This window comes from Mesocricetus auratus, unplaced genomic scaffold, assembly GCF_017639785.1.
Source record: "Mesocricetus auratus isolate SY011 unplaced genomic scaffold, BCM_Maur_2.0 Super-Scaffold_100014, whole genome shotgun sequence".
In the NCBI taxonomy this organism is placed as follows: Eukaryota; Metazoa; Chordata; class Mammalia; order Rodentia; family Cricetidae; genus Mesocricetus; species Mesocricetus auratus.
In genome coordinates this window covers 33,903,603-33,916,320 of record NW_024429197.1, presented here as the reverse complement: position 1 = coordinate 33,916,320, position 12,718 = coordinate 33,903,603, and the positions used below count along the sequence as shown (strand labels likewise).

General features: G+C 46.3%; 1 protein-coding gene across 1 annotated transcript in view; it reads left to right on the top strand.

The window, feature by feature from the left end:
* Positions 1-883: 883 nt before the first annotated feature.
* Plpp3 (phospholipid phosphatase 3) overlaps positions 884-12,718 on the top strand; it is a 75,798-nt gene continuing 63,963 nt past the window's right edge. The window contains exon 1 of the mRNA XM_005072183.4: positions 884-1,519. Coding sequence (XP_005072240.1) covers positions 1,381-1,519 — 139 coding nt within the window. The 5' untranslated portion in view covers positions 884-1,380. The remainder of the gene's footprint in view (positions 1,520-12,718) is intronic.

Genomic DNA, 12,718 nt, shown 5'->3' with positions numbered 1-12,718 from the left:
ATGGAAGATATAAGGGATGGCCCTGGCCCTACAAGTGTTCATTCTCTGTCTTGAAGAAAGAAATAACTCACATAAAAATAATAAACATTATGACAACATCCAAGGAAAAACATTAGATTCCTTGGAAGTCAAGGCCAAGAATGCTCTTGCTGCTCCGGAGTTCCCTAAGATGGCACAGGTACACTGAGGGCCAGCTGGGCTAGCAAAGTTGTGGGTGGGCTTGGCCTTGGTGCCCACATTCAGGAATAGAAGTATCGGCTCCATTTATGGAGTTCCTCTGATGTACACGTGCTATTTTAGAAGTTTAGTCAATTATATCCCCACCGTGACTGCTTGAGGAGAAACACAATGTCTGCAGTTTACTCGTGGGGAAACTGAGACACAGAGACATAGCCAGGATTCTAGAACAGGGGGTCTGGCTCCGGAGTCTCTTACACCATATTATCTTCTGAACCTAGAACAACTATCCAGCGCTGAGTGTTAAAACCAAACAACAAACCCAGGTTTCCTTAAAAACTGTATTTTTAGGATAATCCCATTCAAGGCTGAAATTTGTAAATAAATAAAAAATGCATTTTGATATTACAGACCCCCCTTCTGCGCCCCCCACTCAATCCAAGGCCAGCAAGAAAAGGTTTCTTTTTATTTATATGCATTTTCCTTTTGTGACACTCTGGAGTTTCTGAACGCTAGGGGCTCCCGGATTCTTTGGTTTGAGAGCAACTTTTTCTTTTTTTCTTGAAAGGGGGTGGGGGAAATGTGGCCTTAATTATCCTACGTTTTAGGCAGCTTAAGGAAGGGGCTGTGCTTTCAGAATCTCGTCGGAGCCAAGTAAGGAGGTCCTTCTCCTCCCCCCTCGCTTTTAAAAGAGCTCGTGAAATATAAGCTCAGAAAACAAACCGAGCGATCACAGCGGCAGCCCGGGCGGCAGCAGCAGCAGGAGGAGGAGGAGCAGGAGCAGGAGGAGGAGGAGGCAGAGTTGGAGTTGGGCAGGCACTGCCGAGAGCTGCAGGACAGGACGCGGCGGAGTTGCAGGGCTCCGTGCTGCTCCATTCATTAAGTAGCTGCGGAGGACGGTGGCGGGACGCCGACGCTGCCCACTTGCAAACTTCAGCACGCAGACGCACGCCAGCCGTGCGCGTCCCGGGCAGCACAGCTCTGCAAAAGTTCCTGCTCGGGATTTGGCTCTCTTCCCCTTGGACTAGCGAGCAGTTTGGGGTTGAGAGGAAAGCAGAGGCGCCCAGAGGGGAAACCTATCCGCGCCTGCAGTTGGAACTACTCGTCTGGGCTTCACTCTCGTCGCCGCATCCCGAACTCGCAGACCCGCTCCTGAGCAGCGGCGGCCCGCAGCGTCCCGAGAGGCTCTCCGCTGCCAGCGCCATGCAAAACTACAAGTACGACAAGGCGATCGTTCCGGAGAGTAAGAACGGCGGCAGCCCCGCGCTCAACAACAACCCGAGGAAGGGCGGCAGCAAGCGAGTGTTGCTCATCTGCCTAGACCTCTTCTGCCTCTTCATGGGTGAGTGCAGCCCCACGGGTCACCCCCACCCCCTCCGGGCCCCGGGTCCTGCCGCGCTGTCAGCCCCCGAGGCCCCGCAGCCACCCTCCGGGCGCCGTGCTAGCCGCGAGCTCCCCGCCCTCCCGGACCCTCAGTCCCAGGCCTGCGAATACCAGTTGAGGCGTGCTTGTGTATTCGCGGCAACTGGAACTAGCTCTTTAGGGGTAATCTCCAGTTGGGAGCGGAGGTCGAGGCCCCTTGGGAGGTGTGGGCTCGACCTCCAGGATCTGGAGGTAGCCTGTGGCTCTCCTCCTTGGATCCGAGTCTGTGCGAGTCCCATCTAGGTCTCTGGGCGAGCTGGGCTTCCACGGCAGTGGCGCTGCTGGTCCCGGCTGCATGTAAACATCCACCCCTTCCGTCGTGCTGCCTTGCAGGGCTAGTCGCGCAAGCTGGCGTTGTCACTCGTTGCCCACTACGCTGAAAGCCCCAGGGAGTGGGATTGGGCTCTTCCCAACTGGGTCTTGGGCACCGAGGAGCGCATCACTTGTTGAACGCCTACTGTGTGCCAGGTAGTAGGCAGCTTCGCGGGCTTCAGTTTTAAACCAGCTCACTCCCTGATTCGTTTAGGAGTTCACCTAGGTCACTGAAGGAAAGCCAGCCACGGTCTTGCTTGCGGGTGTACTACAGTTGAGCTGCTCTCCTTCAAAGTTGAGGCGCTAGCGTGTGTCTGTTTTTGCAGAACAAATGTTAAGCTCCAGCTGGAAGGGATGGTGGGAGTCAAAGGAGTGGGGGGGGGCTACTGAACCAGGCTAGGGGCAGAGAGAAGCTATTGACGTGAATCCACCGTCGTTTCAAGGTTGAAGTTAAAAAAAAATAGGACTTTTTTTCTTTTAAGCGAATTTCGATGTAAACCAGAACCTTGCCCCTCTGCCCTCTAGATGGGTGTGCCACCTAAATGCCCCCCTTGGCCTCAGTTTCCTCCTCAGTTGAATGAGTGGGTTCAAGTAGATGGTCTGTGAGGCCCCTTCCTGCATTAAGAACTCGGATGCCGTCCAGGTGCTGTTCTGCCAACACTGCTAACTGAAGAAACATCTGTGTTCCCCGACCAGTTCCACCAAAGAGAACTCCTGCACGGAGGGAGGCCCTTGGAAAGGGATTAGTTAGTCCGTGCAGATTGTGCCGCCCTGGGGTTTGCTGCCTGCTGAGGACTCTTAGGCAGTGGCCTCCTCTTCTTGCCCAACTCCCCTCAGAGAATTTCGTGAGCCGTTGGGTTTCTTGGAATTTAAAATGAAGCTTGGCCCCCATCAGGTAGAGGCGGCTGGAAGTAAGATTGCAGTCGGTGAAAGGGAAGGGAGCTCGTTTGTAGTTCATGTGTATCCCATTCCCTGTTCAGTTCATAGTGGTTCAACATTAGATGCTATGTAGAGGAGTTGTCACTGGGGGGCCTACCTTCCTGGTGGCGGCAGGCTTATTGTCATGCAGAGTGAACGAGATGAGGACTTATAATCAAGTTGTTGAATTTTTTTTTAAGGACCCTCTCAGGCCCTGGGGTGGGGGTGGGGAGCAATGGAGAGAGCACTAAAAAGGTGGAAAGCTGTGTGGGCCAATTTTGTCTGAGGCCTCCCTTAGTGGGCGGGATCAGCGCTTTCTCTGCTGCCTGTGCAGGCAAGCCCCTGCCTCCTGCTTTATCATTAGGAGAGCAGGATTCCCCCCACAGCCTTTACACTTGTTGCTCTCACTTCTAGACGTTCCAATGACGGGGTGGGGGTGGGGGTGATACTCTCAAAGATGTTGCATTCTTATAAAGAAAGCAGTGTTGAGCAATGTGCAGAGAGCAATGCCTGTCAACTTTAGCGTAAGCAGGGACAATGACACCCCAAGATGTTTCCTGGGTATTCAGGGTGGAATTAAGGGGTGTGGTGCATTTGCATGCATTTCAGCTCCTTATTTGCAGCCAGTGTCTCTCCAGAGTGAAAATTCTAAACCAGTTGTCAAACCTAAGCATAAGCACAAGCTATATTACAGTATTACTGGTTAAAACACCCTCTAACACCTTTAATTGGAAAAACTATCTGTAAGATTAACATGTATCTTGAGGTGGTTATGCACCATAACTCTGTTTGGTTTCCAAAAGAAGATTTAATAATACAACATGTGATTTTAATATTCTACACACTGCAGTCCTAAAAAAATGTTTCTACTTGGTTCAGTTTTTGCCTAAGACTGTCAGTATGATTTAATTTTTCTACAGTTTATTGATCATATGGTCTGCATTATGGGGTACTAATATATTAGGAAGAGAGACAGTTTTCTGTTTATTCTCCCATAGGAATATAGACCAAGCTTCATCTCCTAGTATCTGGAAAAACTAAAAGCTGATGTGCTTTGTGCCTGTTATGTAAGTGGAAATATGCAAGGAGTTTAACTTGCTTCACATACCTTTCAGTATGTTAAATTCTGGGTGAAAACCGAAAGATCCACTCTTGTTTGAAGGCCAAAAGAATGTGAAGTCAGAGAACCCTGCTGAGAGCTCACTGCCCATCAACAGCACCTTTGTTCATTGATTGCTTTTAAATACAATTGCCAATCTTTGCATGGTAGATTTCCCGAAACGCTTTTTGTTATTGTTTCAATTAAGTGCCCCTTATCACCTTTTTTCTCCTCCACATTAGTTCTGGTGTGTGGAGTTCCATGAGAGTCACAGAGATTTCCTATTGTTTATGTTGTTAGTCTTTTTAAAAAATATAAATAAATTTTAAAAATATAAATAAAAAAACCCAATAAATAAATAAATAAAGGTCCAGGCATTGGTGAGTCATGCCTTTAATCCCAGCACTCGGGAGGCAGAGGTAGGTGGATCTGTGTGAGTTCGAGGCCAGCCTGGTCTACAGAGTAAGTTCCAGGACAACCTCCAAAGAAGTACAGAGAGACCCTGTCTCAAAAAACCTATATATATATTGGTCCCCCCCACACACAAATGTGTGTGTGTGCATAAATCAATGGCTACGCTTTTCACTGTACTGCCTACAAAGCCATCTCCTTGTTATAAACCAGAAAAGGTTCCTCTCAATGTAGCAAGAATAGATTCTCAAGGAAGTGGGCTTTAGTTCTTCACCGATTCTCAGTTATCCCAACTGGAGTCCCCTGAAGTTCATACCTCACTTGAAATCTTCTAGCTCAGCTGTAGAGCCGACTGCCTCTTCACCTACCTCTTCACCTTCCCCTGGTATCCATTTGGACCAAAGCAGAGGATAAATGATTTCTAACTTTTCTGTCAGCAGTACAGAATGGAGGTGGCTAACAACCACACCACTCATTCAATCTGGCTCTTCCAAAATGTTGAGTTTTGATTTGCAATAGTTGTGATAAGAGCCATAGAGATGGTTCCATACCTGGTATACATAGTGTCATTGTTACTACTCATCTGCTATTCATCAATATTGTACTATTTGATGATGAGAGGGCCGGTGGGGTATGGAGAGCACAATGGAACTCTTACATGCAGAAACCAAAGTTTCTTAGGTGGTGGCTGATCCAAAATCTAGTTATGTGTTTGTGGACACACTGATTTATCTATGAGCTTTAAGTATTATCCCCTACAAAATGGCTTGTTGAGTGGCATTATGGCTGAAGTCCCAGGCCACCATCAAATACTCTAAGACCCAAATCTCACAGAGAAGAACACATTTCTGCATTTTTCTAGGAACTATTACAAAAATTAAGGAGCCCAGGGGTGTGAGTTCCAATCTTTATTAACCTGTTACCATGTGGTTTGGGCAAATTCACTTGAGCTTTCTGGACATAGATTTCTTTATCATGGCAACAAAGGAGAGAGACTAAGCCATCTTGAACTCCTAGCTCTTCACAATTTTGTGACTATGCTGGCAGATATGCTGGAGACCCTCAGATTTGACCAAAATATAATGAAGACAATTGGCCTAAGTTAGCATTAACTGGAAAGTTCCCCACCTCTTGGCCGAATATATACTTTGACCTGCTCTCTGAAATTCATAGTAATCAAAAGCAAACAAACAAGCCTAGCACATGGCATTTCGAGTTCTTGTTGCTCAGTTATTGTGTTTACTGGGTTTTAAATAATTCAGTGAAGCAGTCTTGGTTGTGATCACTTAATTTACCATCGAGCCACCGAATATAGGAACAAATTTTCAAAATCTGCTGTGGAGCCATCCAGCCAGCTATCCTGCATGCCTTGTAGCAAGCAGAAAGGTGGTCTAGCTTGGCTTTTCTAGGATGGTGGAAAACCTCTGTGTCCTTATTGTCCAAACTTGGGGCTCCATTCACCCTACTCGTTTCCTTTCTCTTTCTTTTTTTCTGAAAGTCTTCTTAAGAGATACCTTGGGGGTGTAGCTGCTTGGGTGGGAGACCTGGAGTTGGTGGCCCTTCCGTCTTCAGCCCTTTGTGTGCCTGTCAATTTGAGATTCTTTGCTCCTTCCTCTGCAGTTGTCTGGGCTGGCAAAGTCCAGTTGGTGACAGCATGATGCCGATGACACAGTAGTCAGGGACCTCTTCCTTGTGTGGGTAGTAATATTTTTGGAGAAGCCCTGCCTCGTGTGTCAGTTCAGTTCTATACAGTATTTGAGGAGTAATCTTTAATGTGGGTAGTGCCTATTGCATCCCTGTTTAATAAACTCACCTGATGAGAGAACCATCTGGTACGAAATATAAATTCTAAGTTTCCCCAGGGGCTTTGGGCAGGCCCTGGGATTCTGTATTTTTATAAAATCCTTGGCTGATTTTTATCAGGCCTGTTTTAGAATCACTATATTGTGTAACGCTTGATGTCTTAAGGGCGATTGAATTATGTAGTGGGCTTTTTTGTGCCTGCACTGAATGTTCCAGCACTTTCTGCATTGTTAGGCTGTGTTTCTGGTTTTGTTGTTGGCCATCCATCTATCTTTTCTGAGGCGTGAATTTTGTGTGTGGGTGAAAGGTAAAACAGGCATACATGGGATTGCTAAGTGAAGGCTTAAACAGATCAAAGTTAACTTGACAAAGGCTGGGGAAAAAACAGGTTGTGGAGTCACCGGGATTGGGACTGCAAGGGGACATAAAGCTAACACCCATAGGTGTGATCTGGACAAATGTCATTTGACCTCTCTAGGCTCCAGCTTCCTCCTTTGTAAACTCAGCAAAGCAATGACAGGCTGTGGCCTGTGTCCTGAAGCGGAGGTGTGCAGAGTTAAAGTGTGTGCTTGCCGTCAGAAGGAAGCCTGTTGCCATGACCTGCATTAGTAATGATAGTGTTTTCAGTTCTTCCGCTTTCCTCATCCCCCTAGGGTTCTGTGACAAAGGCCTTCTTTTTTCTTGTTTTTGCAAAGTTTCCTGAAACCTATTAAAGTTGGAAACGTCTGAGGAAGAGAAGCTGGCAGAGTGGACGTGAATGGTTCCCATTAGCTGAAGAAACAGTGGCAAGTTTCTGACCTGTCTGGGAAGGGCAGAGGGCAGGTGCCTGGGTCACCTTTGGTGGCTGATACTCTCTCCCTTTGGAAGAGAGATGGTCCTAACATCTGAGGAAAACAACACAAACTGTCTTAGGAAGGGCGGAGAGAATTTGGGCAAATGACCCGTTTTAGGTCTTCTTTTTTTGTCCTGTGGCAGTGCAGAGGAAGCTGACTGGGGAATCCAAGAACCCTAGTCTTTGTTTTTGTTTTAATTTAAGTTAGAAACAAGTTTGTTTCACATGTCAATCCCAGCTCCCTCTCCCTCCCCTCCTCCCCATCCCTCCCCACTAGGCCCCCCAGTCCCCCACCCAATCTCTACTCTGATCCCCAGGGAGGGTGAGGCCCTCCATGGTGGATCTCCAGAGTCTGCCATGTCATCCAGGGTAGGGTCTAGGCCCTCCTTCAAGAGTCCAGGCTGAGAAAGCATCCCTCATTGTGGGATGGACAGCAAAGTCTATTTGTACACCAGGAATAAATACCACCCAAGGCCTCATAGATTACCTAGGCCTCCTCACTGACACCCACATTCAGGGGGTCTGGGTCAGTCCCATGCTTTCCACACAGCCATCAATCTGGAGTCCAAGAGCTCCCCCTTGTTCAGGTCAACTGTTTCTGTGGGTTAAACCAGCCCAGTCTTAATTCCTTTGCCCATCAGTTGAACCCTACCTAGTCTTTGGAAATGACTAGGGTTCTTGTTTGTTTGGGGTGCTCTTTGTTTGTTAAGGAAGGGGTACCTTTACTTATCCCGACCAATCAGGTGGGTTAGACAGTGATGCTAAGCTGGGGAGGCTGCAGGCCAGAGCCGTACCTGCTGGTCACCACACTGTGCGGCTTCACCGCCCGCTCTTCAGTGCAGTCCAAGGAAGACGTGCTCCTTTAGTTTAGTTTAGTTTAGTTTGCTTCAATTTCATTAAAGTCCAAATATAGGCGGCCTGTTCTACAGGGCCCCACACAGGGCACGGGAACCTTAGAGAACACACTTGACAGTGGAGTTGGCAGTTGTACCTCTCAGCTGTGTATCATTTTAAGGTGGGCTCAGCCTCTCTATGGCCATAATAATAAACATCGGAACAGTTCTTCATTTCCTAGATTCACGGAATCTTCAGAATCATGATGTCAACAGTACCCAGGTTATCATCTTTTTTTTTTGGTTTTTACGAGACAGGGTTTCTCTGTATTGTTTTGGAGGCTGTCGGTCTAGCCAGGCCTCCCGAGTGCTGGGATTAAAGGCGTGCGCCACCACCGCCCGGCTATCATCATATTTTTAATCTCGGTCAGAAAAGCAGGTCTTTCTGAAGAGATGAGTGAATGGTGGAGGGCCTGAGAAGGGAGCTGTCAACCAGAGGCTGGCTGCGCGCATGCTCTGTCTCTAGCAACGAGAGCTCCGTTAGTTATACTACGTGGTCTAACCCCCACTGAGGCCTCTTTTCTCATCTGTAAGAAATGGGACAATGTGGACATAGGAGCACAATGCCCCGCTCACCTGAGGCCTGGACTGGCTAGTAATTGCTGAGGGGTTGAGAAAGAGCAGGAGGAGAAACAAGGTCTAGGCTTTCTGATATTTGTGTGTTTGAAATTGGATACCTTTCATGTGGTACAGCTCTGAGAGTCTCCTGTTATTTCCCTTGTGAATGTCAGTCAAAAGGGGAACGAGACAAACAGGTTTCACTTTTAGTCCACATCATGTGTGAGGCCAGAGGCTCATGGGGCGAGTTTAGAGGACTGGGCAGTTTTTGAGAGTGTCCTTTTCTTCCGACTAGTACTTGTTCTAGAAGGTGCATCTTAACTCAGCTCACTGCTGACAGGATGGAGCTCTAACAGGCACCGCCTGTTAGAATGTATCCCAGGAGAAGAGAAAAGGAACTCAGCCTTTTCAAAGATTGGGCTTCTCTAAATGCCACTGAACAACTCTTGGGGTAGAAATTATTCTCATCTTCTGACAGGATGAAGCAGAGTCTGGGACTAAATAATTTTCTGAAGATACATTGACTGGACGCGCAAACACTCAAAAGCAAGAGAGGCCTTGCTTGGTACTATTCTTTGCTTAGGTCCAGGTAAATTTATAAATTATGATCTGCAGCAAAATTCCCAAAAGTAAAAATGCCAAACAGAGTGGGTAAGAGCGGTGCCCACGGGCAAGTCTTTGAAAGACACAGTTGATTTCTGGGTGCTTTCAAAGTACATATTGTAATCAGGGTATTGATGGTGTGTTTTTGAGGTTTGTCACAAATTATCAAAATTATATGCCTGGAGAGTTTTGCAGAGAAATGCAAATCAGCATAAGTGCCTTGTCATAATAAGCAGTATGCGTGGTTCCTGTGTTATGTATCCCTAAAGTGTATAATACACAATTACACTGAACGAAGCCATTCTCATTGATGTTGTTGTTATATCTGCCCCCCCATTAGTTTGCAGAGTAAATCTGTATAATTTCTAGAGAGGGATTTGATCAAGTCTGTGTTTGCACGTGCCTTTCAAGTCTTGTTTTCTATGGTGTTCCTGGAATACCTACTATGGGCAAGGTGCCGTAGGTTACCCAAAAGGAATTCCTAGGTTGGTGAAGGGAAAACAGCTTTGGTTAATAATGACATGGGAGCCTTAAAGGAGGTCCTATATAAACACAGCGGGGAGTGATGGAGGTGATGGGCATGAAACTGTGTCCTAGGGAAGAGGGGCGGGAACCACAGGTTCCAAGTCATGGAAATTGGAAATGTATTTAGTGGAAGCTGGGGAGGAATGTGTGGAAGAGATCAGGCCAGAGATGAGGCTGAAAAACAGGGTTAATGCCAGACTGAGAAAAGGGCCTGAAAATGACAGACAGCTGGGGACCTTGGGGATTATTTTAGAGGACCAATAGAACAAAGGGAGTTTTTTCTTTGTCATTTGCTTTCTTTTCATTATGGAAATTTTCATCCAGCCACCAATGGTGCTCTTGCAGAGTTCTATAGTAGTAACTCCACATTTGGGGGAGGAATTTCCACAGTGTTTTGTAGTGGCCACAGTGTTTCACAAATCCAAAGTTCCTTTCCAGCCGACAGGGAGGTTAGGCTTTCTCAGAGGTCTTTGAGATTAGTATAGCTGTGAAAAGTTTTGAAGAGAGGATTAGATTATTCTAATCTAACTCAGGTTTTGGAGAGAGATCTCTGGCTTGGAGAGTTGGGGAACATGAGGCAATTGAGAGCCGAACCTAGGGCCATGGGAACACAAGGAAGAAGGACATGGAAAAGACGGCACAGGTGCTTCTAGGCTTCTGATTGAGAGCCTGGGGAATGCAGTGAGGTCAGCCTCCTGTTCAGTCCTCTGCATGTGGCGCCCATAGAGGAAAGTCTTGTGGTATGGCCAGCGGGTGCTTCTTCTTGTGTATCACCCCACGACGAAACCGAGACTGCAAGTCACCTGCTTGTTCCCGCCTGGGCCTTCAGATATTCTCAAATACCCCTAAAAAGGAACAAACTGAAAACCCTCCTGGTTTTGTGTGAGGGGTTTTCTCGTGTTATAATGATATTTAAGAAACAGCTTTGGCCGGGCCGTGGTGGTGCAAGCTTTTAATCCCAGCACTCAGGAGACAGAGGCAGGTGAATCTCTGTGAGTTCCAGGAAACCCTGTCTCAAAAAACCAAAACCAAAACAAACAAACAAACAAAAATCCAAAGCAAACCAGCTTTGTTGAGATATAATTTACAACACCACGTGATGGAGCCTGTTAAGGCTCACAATTCATTGGGGAGGGGAGTAATAGGGGAGGGGAGAGGGCAAGAAGAAACTTCGAGGGATCTTTGCTGTAGTCACAGGATTAGACAATTATTACCATAACCAACTGTAGAATTTATCTCTGGGAAGAGAAATTGATCTTTACTAATCATTCCCCATTCCTGTGTACCTCTCCCAGATCTTAACAACCACTAATGACTTATTTCTCCCATAGACTTGTTTATACTGGCTGTCTCACATAAATCAGCAGTATGCTACGTGGCCCTTTGTAGCTGGCTTCTTTCACTTAATGTTTAAAGTCCCATCTGTATTGTAGCATATATCAGTAAGCACTTCATTTATTTTTATTGCCGGATAATAATCCATTGTATGGATATAGCATGTTTAGTTTATATACTTCTTATTTAATGGCTCTTCAGGTTATTTCCATTTTGGGCTGTTATGAATCCAAAGGGTGTCCTCATGTTTTTCAGTTCTCTTGGATCTATATATTTAAGGGTAGGGTTGCTTGATCATATTATCAGATGCTTAACTTTTTGAGGAACTGCCAAATTAGTTCCATCGTGTCTACACCACTTTAGTGTAAATAAAATATGTAAAGAGAAAAAGACAAGGGTTTTCCCAGAGGTCTTAGGAATTGGGATAGTTCTGAAACCACACCGCAGCATCATTTTGTTTTTAAGGGCATTTTCCCACAAAGAAACAGACTTTTTAATCCTTTAAGTCATGTCACTGGGTTTAAGGAGGGTGAGCGGAGAATACAGTATTCTGACTGAGAAACAGAGGGTGGGCGGTCAGCCAGGCCCACCCCGATAGTGAGTAACACCTACAAATTCAGTTTACAGACTGAACTTTCCAAGTGAAAAAAACCAAAACAGCATCGAAAGAAACCACTTCGGAGTGCCTTGAAAACTGTGAAGAAGTTCAAATATGAAAACCTTTATATTCCTAGAACCTAGTTAATACAATCTTAAGGCCACACAATCCAATACCATCTGCTTAGTGTATTCGGTCTCCCCTCCCCCACTGGATAGGGGAGTGGTTTCAGAATCTGAGTGGTTTCAATCACTTAGACTCACGGGCTGGGTGTCAGGAGATATTAGAGAAGATAAAACAAGGCTTCACAAATTAGATGTCACATCACGGTAAAATTCGAGAAACATCAAGTGATTAATGTGTGGGGTGTGAAAGCACAGATATTATTCTGAGAGGGAAGGAGAGATAATCTGCATTACCAGGAGCCACTTTCCATGATGCCTCCACGTTTCCAGAAACAGAATGAAGCAAATGCTGACCATTGGTTCCTCCGCCCAGAGAGGGTAAGCGGCTTGTGCAAGCTCACTCAGTTCATATGGGGATCTGGACTGAAGCCTGACTTAATATTGACAACTGCTTACATGTATTGGGCATTAACTGTGGGCCTCGTACCAGGTTAAGCGCTGTCCACACACTCTGATTTAGTTCTCTGAGGAGCCTATAAAGTGCCAATCATGTTTATCTCAATTTTATAGAAGTTCAGAGAGGTTGAAATAACTCCTCTCAGATGGAGCGGTGTTTCAGAACCGGCATGAGAAGTCTGACGGCTGAGGCTGTTTTTCACCGCTCAAACTCTCCTGCTTGTGTTTTCAGATTGTGAAGCCCTGTCTTCCCCATCAGTCATCTGTGGAGACCAGGTTCTCCAAAGTGAGTTAGGTTTGTGATTCTCACCTGGGGTTTCTGGACCCATAAGGTCAGTTAAGCTGTTTGGATACCTCAGAAATATCTAATGTGTACTGTATTTTACTAACAACTAGCTTGCAAAGACTAACTTGGAGAGGTAGTTCATTGGTTAAGAACATTGACAGCTCCAGGTTCAATTCCTAGCACCCACATGGAGACTCACTGTAACTCCAGTCCTGGGGGTGGGGGGATGGGGCGGTGGGGGAGTGGGAATTCCAATGCCCTCTTTTGGTCTCTCTGGACATACATGGTGAACAGACATAACATGCAGGTAAAACATCTGGAGCCATAAAATAAAACAATGTAAAATAAGTGGGTTTTGTTGTTGT